At 47.1% G+C, this 26,220-nt stretch overlaps 2 protein-coding genes and 1 long non-coding RNA gene across 12 annotated transcripts in view; 1 reads left to right on the top strand and 2 right to left on the bottom strand.

Annotated features, from left to right (window-relative positions):
* The window catches only part of PI4KB (phosphatidylinositol 4-kinase beta), a 36,675-nt gene extending 31,754 nt beyond the window's left edge, over positions 1 to 4,921 (bottom strand). For 2 of the 6 annotated variants that reach the window (XM_025383143.1, XM_025383115.1), the window contains exons 1-3: positions 4,470 to 4,921; positions 3,364 to 3,565; positions 1,919 to 2,091 (exon numbers count right to left, since the gene is read on the bottom strand). Coding sequence is in view for 2 of the 6 variants with exons in the window: in XM_025383109.1 (XP_025238894.1) it covers positions 3,364 to 3,371 (8 nt within the window). In the remaining 4 variants the exon portion in view is untranslated. The remainder of the gene's footprint in view (positions 1 to 1,918; positions 2,092 to 3,363; positions 3,566 to 4,469) is intronic. The other 4 variants (XM_025383151.1, XM_025383134.1, XM_025383109.1 and 1 more) reach the window with 3 other exon arrangements.
* A 7,778-nt stretch (positions 4,922 to 12,699) lies between these two features.
* RFX5 (regulatory factor X5) lies at positions 12,700 to 19,442 on the bottom strand. 5 transcript variants are annotated; one of them, XM_025390324.1, is made up of 11 exons: positions 19,268 to 19,442; positions 18,545 to 18,662; positions 18,261 to 18,389; positions 17,984 to 18,017; positions 17,177 to 17,259; positions 16,800 to 16,919; positions 16,488 to 16,607; positions 16,268 to 16,349; positions 15,753 to 15,954; positions 15,412 to 15,515; positions 12,700 to 15,248 (listed from the first exon to the last, which is right to left on the bottom strand). In XM_025390324.1, exons 3-11 carry the CDS (start codon positions 18,374 to 18,376, stop codon positions 14,244 to 14,246), a joined length of 1,866 nt encoding a protein of 621 aa, XP_025246109.1. In that variant the 5' UTR covers positions 18,377 to 18,389; positions 18,545 to 18,662; positions 19,268 to 19,442; the 3' UTR covers positions 12,700 to 14,243. The 5 variants fall into 5 exon arrangements, with proteins under 5 accessions (XP_025246109.1, XP_025246116.1, XP_025246122.1 ...); XM_025390331.1 differs by having other exon boundaries at positions 18,538 to 18,662; positions 19,268 to 19,350; XM_025390337.1 differs by having other exon boundaries at positions 18,635 to 18,662; positions 19,268 to 19,336.
* LOC112627745 lies at positions 19,019 to 19,950 on the top strand. The gene is made up of 2 exons (XR_003120220.1): positions 19,019 to 19,245; positions 19,690 to 19,950. It is a non-coding gene; the product is annotated as an uncharacterized LOC112627745 (long non-coding RNA).
* The last annotated feature ends 6,270 nt before the right edge of the window (positions 19,951 to 26,220 follow it).

Consider the following 26,220-nt stretch of genomic DNA (forward strand, 5'->3'; position numbering starts at 1 on the left):
CTTCCAAGGAGAAAAGCTTCTTCCTGGCCTCAAGCTATCCCCACGTGGGCCTCCCAAAGTGCTGAGATTACAAGGCATGAGCCACCACAATAGACTCTGCTATCCTTTTTTTATACATCTTATAATCCTCTGAGATGGATCCACAAGAGATGGAAAAACAGGTAAGGAAACCAATATCTGACATTCATTCTACAAGGTGAATTAAGAGAGACTGTCAAAAATTAATGGAAAAGAAAGAGAGGTTCAAATATATTAAATATTATTTAAAGTTACACAGGTGTCCAGTAGAAGAAATAAAAACAATGACATAATTATGTAAATGAGGGGTATATCCTCTAAAGCTAAATCCTTGTTTGTAACAATAAGTAAAGAAATAGAGGAACAAACAGCCAGGCGCAGTGGCTTGTGCCTGTAATCCCAGCACTCTGTGGGGCTGAGGTAGGTGGATCACCTGAGGTCAGCACTTTGTGACCAGCCTGGTCAACATGGTGAAACCCCGTCTCTACTAAAAAATACAAAAAATTAGCCAGGCGTGGTGGCGGGTACCTGTAATCCCAGCTACCTGGGAGGCTGAGGCAGGAGAATCACTTAAACCTGGGAGGCGGAGGTTGCAGTGGGCCAAGATCGCTGTAATCCCAGCACTCTGGGAAGCCAGGGCGGGTGGATCAACTGAGGTCAGGAGTTCGTGACAAGCCTGGCCAACATGGTGAAACCCCATCTCTACCAAAAAAGGCAAAAAATTAGCCAGGTGCGGTGGTGGGCATCTGTAATCCCAGCTACTCGGGAGGTTGAGGCAGGAGAATTGCTTGAACCCAAAGGCAGAGGTTGCAGTGAGCCGAGATCCTGCCACTGCACTCTAGCCTGGGCGACAGAGTGAGACTCCATCTCAAAACAAACAAACAAAAACAACAACAACAAAAAAAAAAAAACCCAAAAAAAACCAAGAAACAGAGGAACTAGCATTTTGTCTAAAGCTATGGTGACAACCTTCAGAACACTGAGATAATTAAAGAGGTTAACTCTGCGAGAACAGGAGTAGGGATGAACAGAAACAGGACTGTTGTTTTTCTTCATAAACTCTTTGAGTACCATTGGATTTGTTACCAAATGCATGCATTCCTTCAAAAAAAATTTTTTTTGAGATGGAGTCTCGCTCTGTCACCCAGGCTGGAGTGCAGTGGCGCCATCTCAGCTCACTGCAACTTCCGCTTCCCAGGTTCAAGCGATTCTCTGCCTCAGCCTCCCGAGTAGTTGGGATTACAGGCACACGCCACCACATCTAGCTAATTTTTGTATTTTTAGTAGAGACGGAGTTTCACCATGTTATCTCGAACATGCCAGGCTGGTCTCCAACTCCTGACCTCAAGTGATCCGCCCACCTCGGCCTCCCCAAGTGCTGGGAATACAGGCATGAGCCACGGTGCCAGGCCCAAAAATAATTTTTAAAGAGAGGTTGCTCCTCAAAAGAGACTCCATATCATCTTTGGCTGCCTGTTCTGCTGTTGAGGAGTACCTCCTCAAGTCTTAAGGTCTAATTCAAACCTTCCTTTAAGTATGTCTCAACTCATCTCTCCCCTTTGACCTCAATGGTAAAGGTAGAGATTGAGCACTCCTTTTTCCTTATAGAAACTCAGGGCCCGGTAGTGAAGCCAGCTCCAGCCCTACCAGGATCCAGGTAAATGCTGACACAAGGCCCAAGAGAGTGCGGGCATTAGAGGAGAGGGCATTCTCAAGAAACTAGCAGGAGGGTAGGGAAGGCAGTGGTCTCATGGTAGTTAAGTCAATATTGATTCAGGCTGAGAACTCTGTGCTGAGCCATGGAGCTGGTATAAGCAGATTCCAGCCGGACAGCCCAAGCCAGCTCTGGGAGCCACTACTGAAACAGACAGATGGCAAAGAAAGCAGCCTGCGCACTCACCTCTCTCTGAATTGTTCCTCCCTACTGCGGGTCCCAAATACACTTGGACTGGGTCCCCTCTTGTCCCATGCCAATTATTGAAGGGTTCCTCCCAAATCTCTTCCCCAAATCAAGGAATCTCAATTTGCTGCTTTGCATGGTGTTCAGCATTCTCATGGAGTGTGGACCCAACTCTAAGAAGAAAGCAGGGAAACGAGAGCAAATACGATTTCTGGTTGGAGATGCTTCCAAGGAGGAAAGCTTCTTCTCCTTTTTTCTTTTTTTTTTTTTCCCCCTGAGACAGAGTTTCACTCAGTCACCCAGGCTGGAGTACACTGGCATGATCTTGGCTCACTGCAACCTCCGCCTCCTGGATTCAAGTAATTATCCTGCCTCAGCCTCCTGAGTAGCTGGGATTACAGAAGTCCACCACCATGCCTGGCTAATTTTTTGTATTTTTAGTAGAGATGGGGTTTCACCATGTTGGCCAGGCTGGTCTCGAACTCCTGACCTCGGGTGAGCTGCCTGCCTCAGCCTCCCAAAATGCTGGGACTATAGGCGTGAGCCACTGCGCCCGGCAGGAAAGCTTCTTCTAATAAGGGGAATTATGAGGAGATTGTACCATGGCTAACAACAAGGAAGAGAAAGGAAGTGGGATAAGATGACATAACTACTCCCAAACAGGCCTAGAATTAGAAACTGAATGGAATCTTATGTGCCCTTTCACTATCACAGGCTGAGAGAGACATGGCAGCAACTAGTTGCCTAAGTCTCAGTTCACTCCAAGTTCTCTTTTCCAGCCAGTTTCCTTGAAGTGCTTTCCCACAAACATACTTTCCACCTATAGAATCTGGAGTTATGGATCAAGTACATGAGGAACAGCACAGAAAATCAGCCACTTAATGCACTGGGCGAAAAAGCAAAGCAGATGAAAGAAGCAGGCCTGGAGCTTGTCTTTCAAAATGACTTACACCCCTGGTTGTGGACTAGAAACATCCGACAGAAAGATCAAGGTGAAGGAAAATTCTCTGGATGACTAAACCATCACTAATAAACACCTTTTGCCTGGGGAACCCAAAATGTTTTGTAAACAAAGAAACCAAATCTGATTTTTTTCCCCCAACCCACGTCCTGCTACCAACTTATTACTGCACTGATGCCTATAGAGAGTGGGCCATTTTCCAAAAGGATCGCTTTAGAGGTCAAGTGAGGAAGTCACATGCTGAACCCAGGAGTCCTGATTGTGAATGTATAAGCTCTTTCCATTGTCTCATGTTCCTTTTTCCAGTTACACCCTTACCCCACTCCAGGCCTGAGTTCTTATGGAACCCCAACCAAAACTATTCTAGTAAACCACAAGAGTAAACTGATTCCTCATGGATCTGGACAGGGGTGGGAAGGCACTCTATTCTGTGATTCCTTTAACAAAAGCCTAAAATTAAATAATCTGAAACAAGATTTCTCACAATCTCATTCAATTTCCACGCAGGCCTGTTCATCCCTCCTAGTGGCTGCTCCGGAGTAGTCAACCAAGTGTAATCTGATAGGGACTTCTTCAAAACTTGCTCCGGCCTTCAGAAACACCCTTCTGTCCTGAACGGCCTGAGGCAGCTGAGGCTCCCCCTGTTCACAACACATTTTTCTTCTTAGTTCAAGGTTTAGTTGATCCTGAAATAAGTGGTATGTGGAGATAAAGAGTGTGACAGAGAACGCAAGAAGACCACGGGAAAAACAGAACCAAATGTCACAAGGATCAGCAAAATCCTTGAAACTCGAGGGAGGTGTCAAAGGTGGAAATCCTGAATGGGATTCAAACCCATTCACTGTCAAACCTCTCCCCTACAGACAGAAACCTCTAGAAGGTTGGGTGATTGAGGAGGCAGAAAGAGAAGCTACAGAAAGTTAAGGGTAGGGATCATAATGCATCCAGAGAAGGGTGAGGACTAGGTTCAAAGTAAGAATGTAAATGGCACTTTGGGATTGATGACAAGGGCCCGAGATCCCTTGAGGAGAAGGGAACAGGCAATTCTTGGAAGCCAGGAGCTGGCTGGGTGGGTGGGTGACGGTGAGGTAATGGAATCAGAAGCAGCACAGGAAGACAGGGATACAATCCCTGTCTCAGGGAAATGGGAACCCAGTGCTGGAGTTGCACAGGGACATCGGAAGAAAAGGGCAAACCAAGAAAAGAGATAAAGGTGGAGTCCATGGAATAGGTTTGGGGCAGGGGCAGAGACGACGAGGAAGGACAAGGATGGGCCTATGGGAGTCGTCTGATGTGGAAAGGGTTCATGACTTAAAAAAAGAATAATTCGAGATGTAGGCAACAGGGATAAGGGTAAGGGAGGGGGGAATCCCCGAGGCAGAGGGAGGAGCTAATAGAAGAGGAAGCCAAAAAGCGGAGGAGGACCCCAGGCCTGAGAGGAAAGGGTGGAGAAGGAACCCGGGGTGCAGTTGACACCAGGAGGGCAGTTTCGTAGTCGAACTCAGGTGGAGAAGACTGTGCGGGACAGGGTGGGAGAGCGACCACCCCCCCAACAGGGCAAAGGTGACTCATGGAGGAGGAGTAGCTTACCTCTGGGGGACCCCCGCGGAGGGGGTGCGGGCAGTCGCGGTCGGACTGCCGACACCGCCGCCTCAGCAGCAGCGACCGCTCCCTGGTTCCATTGGCCGCCTGCGCTTCCCTGACAGCGGCCGCGGCGGCTGCACCAGGCCCCGGCTGCGGGGCTGCCCGCAGCGCCGCCTGAAGGGGCCTTCAGGCTGCCACAAGTCGACCGGGCCACACAACCTCCTCTTCCTCCCTCAGTACAACCAAGACCAAAATAATAATAATAATAATAAAATAAAATAAAATTCCCCAGCAGGTCTCGATGTAGTATTCTTCTCCTAAGTCCAACCAAGCCCTTCTTCCCAGGATAAGCTTTCCTGCTTCTCCAACGCTCAGGACCCTACCGATCCCATAGTAATCTAAGGAGTCGGGTGAGCTGCCCGGAACATGCCTGTTCAGAAATAGAAAAGGGGGCGGGGAAAAGATGTTTGGAAGCTCGCCAGGGAGAGAGGGCGAAGGGAGGAGCTTACGGGTGGGAGGAGGGGACAATCTTTAGGAAGCGGGCCTAAGCGATAGCGTTTGCGAGGCTAAAGAAGCCGAGAGAGAAGTAAAATTTGCTGCATAAGTAGGGTGAGCTGGCGGGCGTGGGTGCCCTGTTAGAGAAGTATGGACATATGCATACTTCCAGAAGTATATTAACATGCAAATTATATGTAAATGACCGTTTGAGTAACCAACCAAATTACCGTAATCAATGACTTTTCCCCATCCCCTACGCTACAAGACTCCCTTAGTAAATCAGGCCGTGGGATGAACGCTGGGTTTCAAGAAGGGCGAGCAGGAAGACGGCGGACGGGGAAGACGTTTTCCCTCACTGCCCTTTTCCTACTCATCTTTGAGGACGATGCGGAGGTTAAACCCCTTAACGTTTCGGGAATGGCGCGGTCCGACCGCGTCAGTCTTTCGCCGTTAGAGAGGCCCGACTCGAGGCCGTGGTTCTGCCTCCGAGGTCACCACCAGCCTGGGCAGCCTGTGACCTCCAACATCCATACGCCGAGCCCTCCTGGGAGGGGCTGGACAGGGCCAGGTTGGGAGAGGTGAGTGAAATGGCAAAGGCTTGGAGGGCACAATCCCTTCTTCCAAACAAAACGAAGCCATATTAGGCGAAACAAATAAACAAAAACACGCCATGCAAATGGGCCTCTGGTGTTGCTTTTGTGTAATTTTCGTTTGTTGGTTTTGTAAAGACAGGGTCTTGCTATGTTGCCCACGCTGGTCTCTAACTGCTAGCCTCAAGCAATCTGCCGGCCTCAGGTACCAAAGTGCTGGGATTATAGGCCTGAGTCACCTCACCTAGCCAGCTTTGTGTATTTTTTGGTTAACATTGTTGATTTAGAGCCCTCTTTGTCCTCAGAACCTCTGTCTCAACGTCTTTCCTAGGCTTTACTTAATATTCAATGCCCCTCGTTAGGGCCTTACATAATACATTGAGGCTAGTTACTTGAGCCCGGGTCTTGAATGCCATCTTCCCTGCCACTTACAAGCTGTTTGATTTGGAATAACTAATGTAACCTCTTTGAACCTCAGTTTCTATGTCTACAAAGAAGACATATGGATGAAGTAATATTAGCCCATTACAGGGTTTTGTGAGGATCAAGAGAGTACAAGTTGCTACTATAATACTTTATTATTAATTATTGGGACAATCATACAGGATAGATGATGAAAGAGTCACTACTTACAATGTTTAATTGGAAGGCAGAATAAAGTGTAATAGCTTGAAAATGCCTGTGTAAAACATGCAGAATGTACAACAGTAGAACAAATGGGGTACCTAACCTAATTGTTGAAGGAACATAGTAGAGTTTAAGTTAATTTGGAAGGCCTATATGTGTATGGACACACACACATACACACACACACACACACACAGACACATCAGTATATGGTGAATGAATGAATGGAAGGCTTCTTAGAAATATTGTGAGTCAGGTCTTAGAATAGATATTGGAGGCCGGGCGCGGTGGCTCAAGCCTGTAATCCCAGCACTTTGGGAGGCCGAGATGGGCGGATCACGAGGTCAGGAGATCAAGACCATCCTGGCTAACACGGTGAAACCCCATCTCTACTAAAAAAAATATACAAAAAACTAGCCAGGCGAGGTGGCGGGCGCCTGTAGTCCCAGCTACTCGGGAGGCTGAGGCAGGAGAATGGCATCAACCCGGGAGGCGGAGCTTGCAGTGAGCTGAGATCTGGCCACTGCACTCCAGCCTGGGCGACAGAGCAAGACTCCGTCTCAAAAAAAAAAAAAAAAAAAAAAAAGATATTGGATATAACCCAGCAAAATAAAAGACGAGTGAGCATTCTGAAAGCAAAAAAATTGTATGTTGAAGAACAGAAATGGGAATTTGTTCATATCATGAGGAGAGGGCAAGCAGACAAGCTAGGTTAAAGCGGGAGTACAGTATGAAAGATGAACAAAGAATGGGGACAAGAGTGCCAAAGATAGTTTAAATTTGTCGGCTGGGCTCAGTGGCTGACACCTCTAATCCCAGCACTTTGGGAGGCTGAGGTGGGCGGATTGCTTGGGCTCAGGGGTTTGAGACCAGCCTGGGCAACATGGTGAAACCACATCTCTACAAAATACAAAAATTAGCCTAGCTGGCATGGTGGCATGCACCTGTAGTCCCAACTACTTAGGAGGCTGAGGTAGGAGGATCACTTGAGCCTGGGAGACAGAGGCTACAGTGAGCCGAGATCATGCCACTGCACTCCAGCCTGGACAATGGAGTGAGACCCTGTCTCAAACAAAATAAAAAATTATCGGCCTGGCATGGTGGCTCATGTCTGTAATCCCAGCACTGCACTCCAGCCTGGACAATGGAGTGAGACCCTGTCTCAAAAAAATAAAATAAATTATCGGCCTGGCATGGTGGTTCAACGCCTGTAATCCCAGCACTTTGGGAAGCCAGGGTGGGTGGATCAACCAAGGTCAGGAGTTTGAGACCAGCCTGACTGACATGGGGAAACCCCATCTCTACTAAAAATACAAAAATTAGCTGGGCGTGGTGGCACATGCCTGTAATCCCAGCTACTCGGGAGGGTGAGGCAAGAGAATCACTTAAACCCGAGAGGCGGAGGTTGCAGTGAGCCAAGACTGCACCATTGCACTCCAGCCTGGGCAACAGAGTGAGACTCCATCTCAAAAAAAAACAACAACAACAACAATTCTCACCACTGGTCTGGAGTAGGGGGAATCAGCAGTCCACATGTTAGGCCCACTAGCTCTTGGCCAGTTTCCAATCAGCTGTCCCGCAAATATCATGAGGTGATGACCCTGCTTTAGCCTAGAGTTTAAAATGTCATGTATCCCCTCAAGGGATAGCTTTCCAAACAGCCACAAGACTAGCCTTTTGAAACACTGTAGAAAGACATGTGACAACCTTTTTTATAGTAGGAAGTTTTCTTATTTTCCAATGACAGAAAAAATTTCAGGAACATCTCTGTTCAAATTTGAAGCAGGAACTTTTTATAGCTAGTCAGTTATAGACCACCCCACTAAAAATACACACACACACAAACATAAGTAGAAGAGTTTAAGTTTCCTATTTATAGCTCTAAGGGTTCATATGTGTAAATTCCTTCCCTCCCTTCCTCCCTTCCCTTCCTCCCTTCCTCCCTCCCTTCCCTTCCTCCCTCCTTCCCTTCCCTTCCTCCCTCCCTTCCCTTCCTCCCTCCCTCCCTTCCTTCCCTCCCTCCCTCCTTCCTTCCTTTGCAGAGTCTCGCTCTGTCACCTAGGCTGGAGTGCAGTGGCGCGATCTCGGCTGAAGGGATCCTCCGCCTCCTGAGTTCAAGTGATTCTTCTGCCTTAGCCTCCCAAGTAGCTGGGATTACAGGCATGCGTCCCAATGCCCAGCTAATTTTTGTATTTTTAGTAGAGACAGGGTTTCATCATGTTGGCCAGGATTGTGTTGATCTCTTGAACTTGTGATCCGCCCGCCTCGGCCTCCCGAAGTGCTGGGATTACAGGCATGAGCCACTGTGCCAGTCCCATATGTGTAAATTTCTTTGCATCCCTTTATGACTGTCTTTCTGCCTTTTTCTGGAGGTTTTTTTTGTTTTGTTTTGTTTTTTTATCATCTTCTGTTTTTTGTTTTTGTTTTTTCTGAGACAGGATCTTGCTTTGTTGCCCAGGCTGGAGTGGCGTGATCTCAGCTCACTGCAAACTTTGCCTCCTGAGTTCAAGCGATTGTCGTGCTTTAGCCTCCCAAGTAGCTGGGATTACAGGTGAACGCCACCACACCCAGCTAATTTTTGTATTTGTAGTAGAGACAGGGTTTCACTATGTTGGCCAGGCTGGTCTTGAGTGATCCACCCGCCTCGGCCTCCCAAAGTGCTGGGATTACAGATGCACAGCACCATGCCCAGCTAATTTTTGTATTTTTAGTAGAGACAGGGTTTCACCATGTCGCCCAGGCTGGTCTCAAACTTCCAACCTCAGATGATCTGCCCACCTTGGCCTCCCAAAATGCTGGGATTATAGGTGTGAGCCACTGTGTCTCTACCAAAATCACAAAAATTAGCCAGGCGTGGTGGTGTGCATCTGTGGGAAGTCTTAGGCAGAAGAATTGCTTGAACCTGGGAGGTGGAGGTTGCAGTGAGCTGCAGTCATGCCACTGCACTCCAGCCTGGGTGACAGAGTAAGACTCTTACACACACACACACACACACACACACACACACACACACAAAGACTGAATGCAGAAGCAGATATGAGAACCATCTGACATTAAAGAAATTTCCCCCTTTAAAAACAATGCCAATTGTCTCACTGATTTTTTTTCTTGTTTTGGAAAATATAGTTATTTTTCAAAAATGATTTAGTTAAAAAATATATATGTATATATATTTTTTTTTCTTTTTCTTTTTTTTTTTTAATTTGAGACAGAGTCTCACTCTGTTGCCCAGGCTGGAATGCAGTGGCACCATCTGAGCTCACTGCCAACTCCATCTCCCAGGTTGGAGCCATTCTCTTGCCTCAGCTTCCTAAGTAGCTGGGATTACAGTCACCCACCACCACACCTGGCTAATTTTTGTATTTTTTGTAGAGACAGTGTTTCACCATGTTGGCCAGGCTGGTCTCAAACTCCTGACCTCAAGTGATCCACCTACCTCATCCTCCCAAAGTGCTAGGATTACAGGCATGAGCCACCACGCCCGGCCAAAAATGGTTTTTAAATAAATATTTTGAGTAAGTTATGTTTTCCTTCCCCACATTTGTCTTTTTTCTCCTCAGTCTCCTTAGTTGTCAAATTGTAAAACTGAATGCTATTCTTTCCCCCCATGTTAAATTTAAAAGCATAACATTTGTGGCTGGGAATGGTGGCTCATGCCTGTAATCCTAGCATGTTGGGAGGCTGAGGTGGGTGGATCACCTGAGGTCAAGAGTTCAAGACCAGCCTGGCCATCACGGCAAAACCCTGTCTCTACTTAAAAAACAAAACAAAACAAAATAAAAATTAGCCAGGCCTAGTGGTGGGTGCCTGTAATCCCAGATACTCAGGAGGCTGAGGCAGGGAGAATTGTTTAAAACCAGGAGGCAGAGGTTGCAGTGAGCCAAGATTGCATCACTGCACTCCAGCCTGGGTGACAGAGTGAGACTCTGTCTCAAAAAAAAAAATTAAATTAAATTAAAAAGCTTAACATTTGTGATATGCTCTAAAATTTCTCACTTCACTGAACCTATTTTTAGAAAATTATCTTTTGATTAAAAAAAAAAAATCACTTATCTCTGTGTAAGATCCCAAGGAGCCACTATAGGTGTAGATGGTTTTGCACTTGGATGGTGGGTGACCCTATGGGAACCTATGCTATCCTGTGTACACACAGAGCCTCTAGCTTTGGTAGGAAAGTATGTATGTTTTGCACATTGAGGTGTGGGGAGGGCAGGAAATTACCAACAGAATAAGATAATGTCATTTATTTGTCTTGTTTACAAACTGGGGAAAGAAGTTGGCTTATTCAAAAGTCAGTAAAATATGACTCTAGTTATATCTTTTTTTTTTTAAGACAGAGTCTCATTCTGTTGCCCAGGCTAGAGTGCAATGGTGCAATCTTGACTCACTGCAACCTCTGCCTCCCAGGTTCAAGCAGTTCTCCTGCCTCAGCCTCCCCAGTAGCTGCAATTACAGGCATGAGCCACCACTCCCAGCTAATTTTTGTATTTTTAGTAGAGACAGGGTTTCACCATGTTGGCCAGGCTGGTCTCAAACTCCTGGACTTGAGATCTGGCCGCCTCAGCCTCCCAAAGTGCTGGGATTTTATATTCTGTAACTTACCTTGGATATCTAAATCCGTTTTGTTGTTTTCTGCTGAGTCCTGTTCATGGTAGCTTGTTTACTTGTGTATTTTATATTTTGGGGTTTTTGTTTTTTTGTTTTTTGTTTTGAGATGGCGTCTCACTCTGTCACCCATGCTGGAGTGCAGTGGTGCAGTCTCAGCCCACTGCAACCTCTGCCTCCTGGGTTCAAGGAATTCTCCTGCCTCAGCCTCCCAAGTAGCTGGGATTACAGGCGCACGTCACCACACCCGGCTAATTTTTGTATTTTTAGTAGAGACAGGGTTTCACAATATTGGCCAGGCTGGCCTTGAACTTCTGGCCTCAAGCGATCCACCTGCCACGGCCTCCCAAAGTGCTGGGATTACAGGCGTGAGCCAGTGTGCCTGGCCTATTTTATATTTTGGGGTTTTGAACTCATATTTTGTTTAATCTGTGGGAATCCTGAGGACCTTAATTAGGAATACTTCCCTCCAGAGAGGATTTGTATTTGCATAAACCTGGAACTATGTTAGCCCCTTCAAGAATCCAGGTTTAATTCAGGAGTTGCAGGTTTTTCTTCCCTTCCCTTGGCTTAGGCCCAAGGCTTAGACTATGATCATAATGCTGACACTGGCATTTGTCCTCAGGGCAAACCTGCTTCTACTACTCCATGTGGCTCTTCCTTTATATAGGTTTCAACTTTTTTTTTTTTTTTTTTTTTTTGAGACGGAGTCTCGCTCTGTCGCCCAGGCTGGAGTGCAGTGGCCGGATCTCAGCTCACTCCAAGCTCCACCTCCTGGGTTCACGCCATTCTCCTGCCTCAGCCTCCCAAGTAGCTGGGACTACAGGCGCCCGCCACCTCGCCCGGCTAGTTTTTGTATTTTTTTTAGTAGAGACGGGGTTTCACTGTGTTAGCCAGGATGGTCTCGATCTCCTGACCTCGTGATCCGCCCGTCTCGGCCTCCCAAAGTGCTGGGATTACAGGCTTGAGCCACCGCGCCCGGCCTTTTTTTTTTTAATTTGTATTTTTTTTTTTTTTGGTGGAGTCTCGCTCTGTCACCCAGGCTGGAGTGCAGTGGCGCGATATCGGCTCACTGCAACCTCCATCTCCTGGGTTCACACCATTCTCCTGCTTCAGTCTTCTGAGTAGCTGGGACTACAGGCGCCTGGCACCATGCCCGGCTAATTTTTGGTATTTTTAGTGGAGACGGGGTTTCACCGTGTTAGCCAGGATGGTCTCGATCTCCTGACCTCATGATCTGCCCACCTCGGCCTCCCAAAGTGCTGGGATTACAGGCGTGAGCCACGGTGCCTGGCCTGTACTTTTTTTAAATGATTTATCTTTCTAATGAACTCAGCAATGTGCTAAAAAGTATGTTTGCTGTGATTTATCTAGAATCTAGTTGTATTTTAATGGGATAGCCCTTTCTCTTATCCATGCTGTCAGAAGTAGGAGTCCTTTCCTGTGGTTTTGATATTTTCCCTCTTGTTTTTTAAGTATCAGGCATTTTTTAGAAGCTGGTTTACTCAGACCCCAACTTCAAACATTCTAGCTGGGGAGACGGACAAATAAATGATCACAGCACACTGTGAGTTATATAAGTAGTGAGCACAGAGTGCTAAGGGAGCCCAGAGAGAGATCATGTGTGTCAGGCAAGAATCAGAGATGACTTCCCTGTAGATGTGAGTAGGAGTTAGCTGCACAAGTCAAAACTCACAAAGCAAGGACAAAACAACATAGGACATATTGTAAAACAAAAAGAACTAAGTCATGATACTCTACCGCATAAGAGCTGTAAATTCAGAGACATCAGCTTGGGCTGTATATATACATATACAGTTTAAAAAATCTATAGCAGATAATAGACATGAAAATTAAGGACAGTGGTTACTGCTAAGAAGAGGCAGGGGACAGGCTAGGGAGGAACACAAACACAATGGTATTTCAAATGTTTTAATGTATAAATTGTGTTGTGGGTCATAGGTACTCATTAGTATGCTTCATAATTTATTCACATTAGATATACTCTTTATAGATACCAAACATTACATATTATAATTTCTTTAAATCTGCTCTGGTGGAAATAAATGAACACATGAAGTCTCCCTGAAAGAAAATCAGTGTTTTGGGGGAAAAACCAAGATTCCCTGACAGAAGCTACCCTATGTAGAGGACAAAGTAGGTCTTCAATAAATATTAGTTGGTTTACTGCTTTTCCCAAGGATACATCTGGAGGGTCTGCATTCCGTTCTCATTGCTGCTGCCTGACCACAGAACTAGCTCTTTCTGTGACATCTAACCTAAACCCCGCAGTCCTAAGTCCTGACACGTATGACAAGATGCTGCCACCTGGTGGCTACAGAATAGATTTAATGGCTAGGAAGTCTTTCATGCTAGCTGGTGGAACTGGCAATAGGGAGAGATAGGGAAGCAGGAATGAGGAGAAAACAAAAATTAAGAAACAGGAAAAGGAGCTCCATCTCTAAGATGGAGGCAGAAAAAAAGGGACTATTGTCTAAATGAGACTGGAGAGTCCCTACAGGAAAATGGCTTCCCTCTCCTTCATTCTGAGACTAGAAACAAGAGGAAACAGGCTATAGCTTGTATTGAGGGAAATGCAAGACTGAGGAGAAAAAAAAGCAGGTCTAGCTGATCTCAACTTAGCAAGCTAAAATAATAGTAGCCTGGTGTCAGCGGCCACCCAAGCAACTGCATGCTCCTAGTTTCCACTTGGGGAATCCATGTGATTTTGGGGAGGCTGACCCCACCCTTTTCCCCAAAGGTGTAGCCCATGGTGTAGAATAAGCAAATTAGCATGTACCATCCTCCTGGCCACAATGATTGGTCAGGGGTGGACATGTGACCCAGGCCTAATCAGTGTGAATGTTGGGGCTTTTGCTGAGATTTCTGGTACAAAGATGCCTTCTTTTTCTGATTGGACATAAATGGGGAAATGTGTAATCCTAGGAATGCTAGCAGCCATTAAGTGGCCCAGACTTAAGATGGTCCTACAGAAGACGCAACAGTGAGAAAAAAAATCAGTCCGGTATTTAGAGACATACTGAGCTACTGGGTCAGGCTTCACCTGGAGCCAGCACTACCTATGGACTTTCCAGTTACATGAACCAATAAACCCTTTTTATTTTAAGCCAGTTTGAATTAGGTTTTCTGTGATTTAAAACCAAAAGATCCCTAACCTATACATTCATCATAGCCCATTCCTACCTTCCCACAGGATAGCACAGGGAATACAGGTAAGGTCACTACAGATTTATTGGTTATACTAAAGCCAAGGGTATCAAGCTGAAAAGGTCAGAGGCAGCAACCAGGTACTAAGTAGACTGGATGACTCAGCTGTCTGTACAGAAGAGAATGGACTTCTTTAGGAAAAGAATAGCCAAATGAGAAGCAAGTGCAGAGAAGGGCCTCCACTAGGCAAAGTTAATGTAGGGATATAAACACTCTTCCCCAAAGACCTATATCATGGGGGTGTTGCTTTGGGGTCTTTATGCTCCTGGGATAAGGAATTTTGAAGCACATGCTCCTTTAAGTCTTTATTACCCTGTGGTGCAGTGCCTACCTCTCCCTTTGCCAAAGGAAAAGCCTCCTTTTGGCTTCTGCTGCCTCTGATGACACTCACTTTTGAGGGGACCAAGGGAATTTTATCTTCTGCTTCTTTGGTATGCCGGGAACTGGGGCCCCTTCCTCCTTTGAAAACAGTACCATCTTCCTGACCCTGGGCAAGCACTGCCCCCTTTTCAGCCTCTCCCATTGGCCCTGGCCTTTCTGCCCCTCCAGCTGAGTTGCCTTCCCCTCCTAAGCCCCATGTCTCCCATGGTAACCTTGAGGACTGGGCAGAGTCCACGGCAGCTGCTGACTTCTGAGGGGTAGAATTCCTTTCCCCACTTCCACCTGACTTTTTTCGAGGGCGCCCCCGTTTCCTTTTGGCATCACTTGCTGTATCCTCTATATCCTGCTTTGCTGCTTTAGCTGGTGGATCCTGCCCACTGGCCTCACTCACAAGTACTTCAGCTGTCCTCTTGACACCCTTGTCATGTGGTCCTGGGTCACCACCTATGCCTACCTCTCTGTTCTCTGTGCCCCGGGGCTGAGTGAGTCCCCCAGGTGGAGCTCGCCCAGGCCCAGGCCCAGGCCCAGGTCCAGGTCCAGGCAAAGCAGGAACAGTTGGTAAGATCATGTTAATGATGGGTACAGCTGCTGAGGGTGCCCCGGCCCTACTAGACAGAGGCAGTGTAGCCACTTTCAGGGCACCTGAAGAAAGCCTGGGGGCCAGAATAGGTGGAGAGACTGGGATTGGTGGAATAAGCGAGCGAGGGGCCCGGGGAAGGAGCAGAGGCAGCCGAGCCACTAGGGCGTTAACCTGCAGGTTATTGGCTCCTGGGGCTGAGCTCTCAACTACACTCTTCTTCCGCTCTCCACGTGCGAGAGGGCCAGCCCCAGTTCGGGCTTCCAGATCCTTAGGAGGCTAAAAGGTAAAGAGAGGAACACAGTAAAGTGTGAAGACTGAATACTGGAGGAAACATAGACACCAGAGGCACAGGAAGTGGAAAAGCATGGGACCCAATAGGAAAAGGATATACTAAGCCCCCAGCCCAGGACACCGAAGTCAGGGCCACTGACTTCCTTACCTGGGCCGGTCTCTCCAGCTTCTTGTGGGCTTGTGAACCCTCTGGGTTCTCTACACCATTCTTTGGTTTAGATGACCGTTCCCGAGGTGCATGTTCATCCTCTTCTGCAGAGGTGCCAAAAAGGTAATAGAGTGAAGGTGAGGAAGAAACTGAGGAATAGGGGAGTGAGGCAATTCTGATTCACTGACTGGTAGAGACAGGAAATGGGGTGCTAAAGCATGTCTTAGAAGGGTCTCCAGGAAGAGAGGGCAAATCCAAGGTGTCTCTATTCTGTGTGTGGGAGGGTCACTGAAGCTGAAAGTGGGTCAGGGTTGCTGAGACATAAGAGAGGGTCCACCCACCAGCAAGCCCCATGGCCTTAAGCACATGGGCATGTGCAGATCGGGCAGAGATGAGATGCTGCTGTAGCAGGAAGCGGGCGACCTCAACGATGGAACTGAAGGACCGTTTCAGGATCCGCTCTGCCCAGTCACACGTCAGGGCACAGGCTGCCTCCACCAGTTCATCTCGAGGTGCTGGGGTTACTTCTGGGCCCATTTCTGGCTGAAGTGGGGAAGGACATGCCCAATCACTCTCCAAATTAAATAACCCTTGTCCCCTCTCTTGAAGTGACCAAAGACTGTTGACCAAAGCTGAGACCAGACTGGGGACGGGAGTAGCCTCTACCTATCCCACTGCAGAAGCCCACAAGTTCTCTTCATCCTCTGCCTCAGCTGCAGGGTTGGCAGAAGGGAACATCATACCTAGAAGCTACGTACATAATGACTGAGGCTGTTAGCCCTCAAAACATGCCCCAAAGACCTCTGCCTTTTACCTGGGAGAGAAGAGTAGAATTAGAGGGTGATTTGGTACTTACACTCTCAGAACCCTTTAGGTCAAGTCCAGGCAGGGGTGGCATAGACACCAAGGTCTTCCTTCGTATGCCACTGTAGCAATATCTGATGCAAGTTAAAGAGCAGCCAACACATGGCAATCTCCAAACCCCTTGAGCAAGTTAAGCTGTTCCACTCCTGGGTCTCCACATCCTAAGTCTTCCTCCCAGGTCCTCCACCCCCAACCTCTCTAGTCAAGGATACTTGGACTGGCCCCGGCCACCAAGCCTTCGAGCTTTGATGTCAGGGAAGATCTCTCTGATGATCTTGCCAAAGTTGGCTGTGCTGAGTGGGCGGCAACAGGCAAGACTCTCACAGTACTTCCTGAGTGAGAGGGGAGCAGAGTGGGAACATACTCAGAGAAGGAGGCCATGGGTAGGCTCGAAGGGTCCCTAGGGATCAAGTGTGAGGAACCCTTTAAGAAGACAGGCTTTAATCAAGGCAGGAAGCTCTTCATGGGTGAGGGGGTCCTATGCCAACCAATCCACTCACCCCACCACCCACCCTTCCACCCACCGATAGGCATCATAAACACTTTGCTTTGGCAGACAGGTGTCGGTGTGCTCTTCCAGGTGGTTGCGGATCCACCTATAGGCATACATGTACTCCTCATTGCTCAGTGTACTTGGCTCTGAGCTACAGAAACAAAAGGAACAAGCATTACTAAGACCCTAACAGTTGTCCTGGTTCTTCCCAAACTACCACTTCAGTAGTGCTGGACCAAAGTAGTTCACCCAGAATCTACCTTTCCCTGGTAAACCAAGTCAGGGTGGGGACCTTACCTCTTCATCAAGGACAGCAGCTACAAGTCTTCCTATTTACCTCACCCCTTCCCAGTGAACCTTTCTCTAAGAATCAGAACCTCTGCCATCTAAAACTACCATCAAACCTACCTTTTGTCTCCAGTGCTGGGTCCTGAGGGGAGCTGAAGGTAGAGATACAGCTTGTCATTGTCAGAAAATTTCTGTACATCTTGCTGAGGTAGGACAAAACAGAGGCAGGAGAAATAATAAGGCCAAGAAGGACCCAATGTAGGACCCTCTGATTCCCACCCCAAAGTCTAGCTGACTTAGAGGGTGTCAGACTGAAAAAGGACCTTAGAAATTATTTGATAAGGCTGGGCGCGGTGACTCACGCCTATAATCCCAGCACTTTGGGAGGCCAAGGCAGGCGGTTCACGAGGTCAGGAGATCGAGACCATCCTGGCTAATACAGTGAAATCCCGTCTCTACTAAAAATACAAAAAAAATTAGCCGGGCGTGGTGACGGGCGCCTGTAGTCCCAGCTACTGGGGAGGCTGAGACAGGAGAATGGCGTGAACCCGGGAGGTGGAGCTTGCAGTGAGCTGAGATCGCACCACTGCACTCCATCCTGGACCACAGAGCGAGACTCCGTCTCGAGAAAAAAAAAAAAATTATTTGACACTAGGTGCTCTGAGGGGCCCTGTAGGCTACCACAGCGAGGAGGGGAGTAGAGGAGATCAGCTCTGAATTCATCTCTGCTGGGCTTCTACACAAGCGCTCACAGAGATCGAGTGAGAGGCACAAAGTCAAACTGGCAGCAAGTTTGCAAAGCCAAGGATCTCTGACAAGATAGACCCTACCTCTCCCACATCAATGTTTTGTTGATGCCCATCATCCTGACATCCTCCTCCCTCAGCATTTCCATCCCTCTATTGCCCTCTTCCCCAACACACTTACCAGGATTCCCTCTACTTTGTTCTGCACGGCCTTGCTGTGGGGAATAGGAGAAAGCTGGAGGTCACACACGAGGTTTTCTCCCTCTCTTTATCTGACTGCTAAGGAGGGAAAAGGGCTGAAATGCCCAGCAGGTGCTCAAGCATTGCTACCATGGCCAAGAATCTCCCTCTGCTCCCATGCCCTTGCTGAGAGGCAGTTCATCTACAGCCAAAGTGAAGTGCTGCAGGGATCTATACTCAGGTCTTGGACAGGATTTGGAGATGTGATCAGTACTTACGAAATGGTACCTCGGAGCCTTTGAAGAAGGGTGGTAGGTTCCCCAGCCTCAGCACCACCTGGAGGGGGCCTTCCCCCAGTCTTGGGGCTCTTAGCATCAGGCTCATCTTCTGCCATCCCGGCATGAGGGCTAGAATTGAGAGGGACAGGCATAAAGATGTAACTCACACTGGCCTTCCCTTCCCATGAAGGCCCCAGGGCACTCCTCATCTCTTTACCCAGAAAGGCAGAGAAACAGAAACAAAGCCTCCGAATTTCCCCAGTGGTCTTTTTCTCACCACTTGCCTTCTCCGAAAATTAGAAATTATTCCATTACTTCGCCAGAACCATATATACCCAAAGAGATCTTTGCCATCTCCATTCTATCTGCCCCACCTTTTTGAAGTCTCCTAAATCTGGAAAACTGTAAAGGAAGAGATAGGGGGATTGGGAATCCATGTTAGCAAGAAATTTTCATTTCTGCCTCTGACCCCATACTGCCCTCCTCCCCCTCAAAAACAACAATAACAGCCACAAAACAAAGTTCTCTAATTCTCAAAAATACTCCTCACCATTGCATATGCTTGGGAGGTCAGAAAGGATACGAACATATTCTGCCTTTCTAGGCTTGGAAAAAAAACTGGGCCCAAGTTCTCATTACTTAATCTCTCCACGACTTCCCCCGCTGCTCCCCCTCCCCACGTCGCCGGTCCCTACGTCATCTCCCACAACAGCCCATCCTGAGGCGCGCCCCCACCTCCTTCCCTTCCCCCTCCATTCAATCCCCGGTTTCTGCAAAGTGGAGGGGGGGTGGGGCGGGGTAGCGGAACTCATGGACTGGGCGTCAGAAACCCGGCAGGGGAATGGGGTCCCAGATTCCGGGCACGTGCACATGGGTGAAGAAGCTGTTGAAAATACAGCTACAGTCTTTTTCTGCTCTCCTCCCAACTCATCTTGCCCCCTCCCTACCTCTGAACAGTCGCCTTCCAACACAAGCAACAATAAAGGTAAGGGAGAAAGAGAAACTACCTCGTAGCCACCTCCACTCCGGCCCAGCCCCAAGGTCCTGGCCCAGCCGGCTCGTGCGTTGCTTTATTTTCCTTTTTCTGAATGGTTGTAACAGCCGCGATCTGCCTAGATACACGGGCGGCCTGCTCTGTCATTGGTCACTGCTGCCACCCCGGAGACAGAAGGCGCCGGGCTCGTACCGGCGGCCGCTGAAGTCTGCCTGGTAACAGAATCTGATTGGTCAATAGGGGAGGGAAAATCCAAAATTGGTCTTATTTGAGTCAAGAGGGGGAAGTCCGGGTTGGGTTTCGGTTAAAACTGGGGTCGGTTGGGACTGCAGGTCCCAAGAGATTCTTCTCTTAAAGGGACCGCAGGATAAAAGAACGAGTGCTCGTCTCCCTTTGAAACTGTCTTTTCTTTTGCCCTCCCCTTTTGTGTTTCAGTTTAGTCTACGGTCCTCAGAGCTACCGGAAGAGAAGAATCAATGGATGATAAAATAACTAGAAAATGATGGATAGGAGTGATGGAAGTTCGCTGTAAGCTCCTATAACCCCCCATCCATCACAATCACCACATGCCTAACACAACCTGCAGACACACTCACTCGCAACAGACCTGCAGTCTGGGCTCTTTCCTTCTTGATGGAGGCCGCAAAACCTCAGCAGTTGTACCACATTAAACTAAAATGCTTTTTCCCTGTTAGTGTTTCTTGATTTCCCGTGTGTACTTTCCTTCCAAGGAGTTGCAAATGCATTTGCATCCCCATAGTTCTGCAGTCGGTGAACCCTGGAATTTTGATGGACTCCCACGGGAGTGCTGGATGCCAGAGGAACTTTTTACCCTCAGGGAACATTGTACTGAACAGGTTATGGGTTCTTAACCCTTTTCCTTAAGACGTTTTAAGGTTATGAATCAGATGAAAGCAATGGACCCTCTACCATGAAAAACGCACACACAGACCAAGTTTTGCATCTAATTTCAGAGAGATCATGGACTACAGGTTGAAAGTCTCTTAAATGGATATATTTTGTTTTGCACAGCGGACATGTTACAACCAAAACTGTATTTGCCATCCTGACATCTAATACGTTCTCCAGGCTCATCATTAATGTGCTTTTGTAAAGAAGACAGCAGTGCTGCCTGAGCTCATCACCATTGCCCTTTACAGCCTGCCTTTCCCTATTACCAGCTTCTATGAGTACTGGGGGAAGCCAGGAGATTGTGGAGTTGGGGGAATAAGGATATATTGGCAAGAAGGTTTTCTTTTTTCTTTCTTTCTTTTTTATTTCTTTGAGACGGAGTCTCACTCTATCGCCCGAACTGGAGTGCAGTGGCGCGATCTCGGCTCACTGCAATCTCCGTCCCCCAGGTTCAAGCGATTCTCCTGCCTCAGCCTCCCGAGTAGCTAGAACTACAGGTGCCTGCTACCACGCCCGGCTAATTTTTTTTTTTTTTTTTTTTTTTTGAGATGGGAGTCTCAGTCTGTTGCCAAGCTGGAGTGCAATGGCACAGTCTTGGCTCACTGCAACTTCCACCTCCTGGGTACAAGCGATTCTCCTGCCTCAGACTCCTGGGTAGCTGGGATTACAGGCGCCTGCCACCACGCTGGGCTAATTTTTGTATTTTTAGTAGAAATGGGATTTCACCATGTTGGCCAGGATGGTCTCGATCTCTTGACCTCATGATCTGCCCGTCTTGGCTTCCCAAAGTGCTGGGATTACAGGTGTCAGCCACCGAGCCTGGCTAATTTTTTGCATTTTTAGTACAGATGGGGTTTCACCATGTTGGCCAGGCTGGTCTCGAACTCCTGACCAGCCAGAGTCAGATTTATTAAGCAACAGAAAAGCTCTCAGCAAAGAGGGAGCCCAAAAGAGGGTTGCCAGCTATGAGGCTGAGTGGGAGGGTGAGGAGGGCGGCTTATGGAGTGGGAAGGGGAGGAGTGTGCTGACCGGGCCTGCAGGCTATCTTGGAGAAAGCACCACTCAGAAAGAGGTATGATAGCGTAAAGAACCAATTGGAGGCAGAGGTGAAGGCTTGGCTCAACAACTTGGCCTGGAACCAATCAGGGGCTGAAGTGAAAGCTTGGGCCAGGACCTTGGCCTGGAACCAATCAGGGGCTGAAGTGATGATTCACGCTATGTAAATAAAGACTCCCCCTGTGGCCAATCACAGAAAGATAAGCATATGTAAAATAGGTGAAAACTAAGAGACTAAGGTGTGCCAAAGAGAGAGAAATATGTCCAAAAAGGGAGTGGTATTTGTTCATCTGGGACACTATTACACATTGCCTACTAAGATTGGGAGTGATTTATTTTTTATTTTTTAAGACGGAGTCTTGCTTTGTCACCCAGGCTGGAGTGCAGTGGCACAATCTCCGCTCACTGCAACCTCCACCTCCCGAGTTCAAGCAATACTCCTGCTTCAGCCTCCCGAGTAGCTGGATTACAGGCTCATGTCACCACACACAGCTAATTTTTTATATTTTTGGTAGAGATGGGATTTCACCATGTTGGCCAGGCTGGTCTCCAACTCCTGACCTCAAGTGATCCGCCCATCTCAGCCTCCCAAAGTGAGCCTCCCAAAGTGTTGGGATTACAGGCGTAAGTCACCGTGTCTGGACTTCTTCTTTTTTTTTTTCTTCACCGCTGCACTCCAGCCTGAGTGACAGTAAGACTCTGTCTCAAAAATAAATAAACGAACAAACAGCTGGGCACAGTGGCTCATGCCTGTAATCTCAGCACTTTGGGAGGCTGTGGTGGGTGGATCACTTGAGGTCGGGAGTTCAAGACCAGTCTGGCCAATATGGTGAAACCCCATCTCTACTAAAAATACAAAAATTAGCTGGGCTGTGGTGGCGCGTGCTTGTAATCCCAGCTACTTGGGAGGGTGAGGTGGAAGAATCACTTGAACCTGGGAGGCAGAGGTTGCAGTGAGCATAGATGGTGCCACTGCACTCCAACCTGGGCAGCAGAGTAAGACCCTGTCTCAAAAAAATAAGTAAAAAATAAATACAATACAATACAATAATAAAAAATAATACAAAGACGAACTGCAAATTGGGAGAATATATTTTGAAGACATATAACTGACAAAGGATTATTATCTGGAATTTTTGAAGACTTCCTACAAAAGAAGATAACCACCTGGGCATGGTGGCTCACTTCTGTAATCCTAGCACTTTGGGTGGCTGAGATGGGCAGATCACTTGAGATCAGGAGTTCGAGACCAGCCTGGCCAACATGGTGAAACTCCATCTCCACTTAAAATACAAAAATTAACATTAGCTGCGCATAGTAGTGCACACCTGTAGTCCCAGCTACTTGGGAGGTTTAAGTAGGAGAATCGCTTGAACTCGGGTTGCAGTGAGCCAAGATAGCACCACTACACTCCAGCCTGGGCAACAGAGTGAGACTGCCTCAAAAAAAAAAAAAAAAAAGAAAGAAAGAAAAAAGAAAAAAAGAAAGAAAAAGAAAAAAAAGATAACAAACTAGAAAAATGGATGGGAATTTCACAAAAAAGCAGAAATGGCTCATAAACGGCTCATAAACATATGAAAAGTTATTCCCTATATGATAATCAGGAAAATGCAAATTTTAAAAGATACCATTTCACACCCACTAAATTGGCTTTTCCTTTTTTTCTTTTTTTTTTTTTTTTTTTTTTAGGCAGGGTCTTGCCCTGTCACCCAGGCTGGAGTGCAATGGCATGATCATGGCTCACTGCAGCCTTGACCTCCTGGGCTCAAACAATCCTCCCACCTCAGCGTCCTGAGTAGCTGGGATCACAGGCACGCCACCACACCCAGCTAATTTTTTTTGCATTTTTTGTGTAGACGGAGTGTCACCTTGTTGCCCAGGCTGATCTTGAACTCCTGAGCTCCAGCAATCTGCCCACCTTGGCTTCCCAAACTGTTGGGATTACAGGTGTGAGCCACAGCAAAAGTTTTAACGTCTGGCAATATTGAGGGTTGACATGGTAATGAATCAACAAGAGCTTTCATTCACTGTTGTGGGAGTGTAATTTGGTGTAACTGTTTTGGAAAATAGTTTAATATTACTTGGTGAAGTTGAATATGTGAGTATTTCAATTTACATTTAATATATCGGTAATTGCTCTCTTAGACATATGCCCAAAAACACAGGCAGTAAAGTTTATAGTCTCACTGCTTACATTAGTAAAAACTGGAAATGATCCAATATCCATAAACCCTAGAATGATAAGTTGTGATATAGTCACTGGATGGAATGTCATAGATCAGTGGAAATTAATGAGCTACAGCCACACATATCCACTGGATGAACTTCAGAAAGTTAAAAAACCAAAACACAGAAGAAAACATACAGTGCAATGCAATTTATAAATATTTAATGTCAGGCAAAACTGAACAATATATTGTTTATGGGTAAATACATATGTGGTAAAAATAATTAATAAAAAGCAATAGAATCATGACCATAAAATTAAGGATAGAAGTTACCTATGATGAGCAAGGGAAAAGAGGTTTGGGAATGGTTGGTTGGCAGTTAGTAACACCTTACATAGCATCTAATTTAATATGCTTGTTTTCCAATGAATGGCCAGTCATTTCAATATATACTGCCATTTTCTTCTTCTTATAACTGTTTCCTTTTGCAGTTTTATCATATGCTTTTATTGTGTACTAACTTTCCTTGTATAGTTGGGTGTATTTCTGGACCTTAGCCTCTCTTTTTAAAAAATTTTAATTTTAGGTTTTTTTTTTTTTTTTTTTTTTAAGACAGAGTCTCACTCTGTCACCCAGGCTGGAGTGCAGTGGCAGGATGCTAGCTCACTGCAGCCTCAAACTCCTGGGCTCAAGTGATCCTCCCACCTTAGTGACCTGAGTAGCTGAGATTATAGGCGCATGTCACCATGTCCAGCTTGTTCTCTTGTGTTGATTCTTTTTGTCTATTGCTGCACCCATAACACAGTTTTAGTTAATGTAATTGTATAGTATATTTTGAAATCTAATGCTGAGAGTCTTCTGTTATTGGTTTTATTAATTAAAATAATTATTCCTATATATGGAAGATTGTATTTTCCAAACGTGGCCACAATGTTTCTGGTTCCACACACTATTTCAGAATCTTACAACTTCCCTGTCAAGAGGTGGAGTCAGCCGAGCGTGGTGGCTCACACCTGTAATCCTAGCACTTTGGGAGGCCGAGGTGGGCAGATCACTTGAGGTCAGGAGTTCAAGACAAGCTTGGCCAGCATGATGAAACCCTGTCTCTACTAAAAATAGAAAAATTAGGCTGGGTGCGGTGGGTCACACCTGTAACCCCAGCACTTTGGGAGGCTGAGGCAGGTGTACTCCCTGATGTCAGAAGTTTGAGACCAGCCTGGCCAACCTGGGGGAACTCCGTCTCTACTAAAAATACAAAAAATTAGCTGGACATGGTGGCGGGTGCCTGTAATCCCAGCTACGTGGGAGGATGAGGCGGGAGAATCACTTGAACCCAGGAGGTGGAGGTCGCAGTGAGCCAAGATCATGCCATTGCACTCCAGCCTGGGTGACAGAGTGAGACTCCATCTCAAAAATAAATAGATAGATAGATAAATAGATAGATAGATACATAAATGAAAGAAATGGAGTCTAGTCCCTGTTTCCTTGAACCTGGGAAGGCCTTTGTGACTGGCTCAGTAATTGGAATGTGGTGGAAGTGATGCTGTGTGACTGCCAAGTGTCGGCTGGAGTAGGTGACACGCCTTCACCTTTGCTGCTCTCTCTTGGAACCCAGCTACCATGTTGTGAGGGAGCCAAGCAGCCATATGGAAAGGTCATGTGTAGATGTTCTGGCCCCAGCCCCAGCTGAAGGTCCGAGTGACAGCAGCGTGAGTCTCCAGACATGTGAGTGAGTGAGCTATCAGATGATTCTAGCCTCCAGCCTTTAAGCTGCCTCCACTGACACCGAGCAGAGACAAGCTATTCCTGCTGAGCCCTGTCCAAACGACAGATCTGTGGACAAAGGTGATGTTATCATTGCTTTAAGCCACTAAGTTTTGGTGTAGTTTGTTACACAGCACTAGGTAACTGGAACACTATACATTCGCATTTCCGGTCTAGTTTTAGAAACAGCTTGTCAAGTTTCATAAAAAATCCTCACCCCTCTGAGGTAACATGTTCTGATAAGTATCCTCCCGTATTCACTTCCATGTCATTGCAAACAGGACCACTTAAATAGAGGGGTTTTTTTGTTTTGTTCTTTGAGATAGAGTCTCGCTCTGTTGCTCAGGCTGGAGTGCAGTGATGCAATCTCGGCTCACTGCAACCTCTGCCTCCCAGGTTCAAACGATTCTCCTGCCTCAGCCTCCTGAGTAGCTGGAACTACAGGTGCGTGCCACCATGCCCAGCTAATTTTTGTGTTTTTAGTAGAGATGGGGTTTCACCATGTTGGCCAGGTTGGTCGCAAACTCCAGGCCTCAAGTGATCCGCCCTCCTTGACCTCCCAAAGTGCTGGGATTACAGGCTTGAGCCACTGTGCCTGGCCTTAAATAGAAGTTTTTGTTGCTATTGTGGTTGAATTTGTTTTTAAAACTGGGGATTATACTATAGTTATAGAGTTATTCACACAACTCTATGATTACTTTTTTCCATGAACAATGTGTTGCACACATTTCTCTAGGTCAGATAGTATTGAGGGTAGAGAGTCTGCCACACATCAAAATCAGGAAGTCAGCGGCCGGGCGCGGTGGCTCACGCCTGTAATCCCAGCACTTTGGGAGGCCGAGGCGGGCGGATCACAAGGTCAGGAGATCGAGACCACGGTGAAACCTCGTCTCTACTAAAAATACAAAAAATTAGCCGGGCGCGGTTGTGGGCGCCTGTAGTCCCAGCTACTTGGGAGGCTGAGGCAGGAGAATGGCGGGAACCCGGGAGGCGGAGCTTGCAGTGAGCTGAGATCCGGCCACTGCACTCCAGCCTGGGCGACAGAGCGAGACTCCGTCTCAAAAAA

This window comes from Theropithecus gelada, chromosome 1, assembly GCF_003255815.1.
Source record: "Theropithecus gelada isolate Dixy chromosome 1, Tgel_1.0, whole genome shotgun sequence".
Classification (NCBI taxonomy): Eukaryota; Metazoa; Chordata; class Mammalia; order Primates; family Cercopithecidae; genus Theropithecus; species Theropithecus gelada.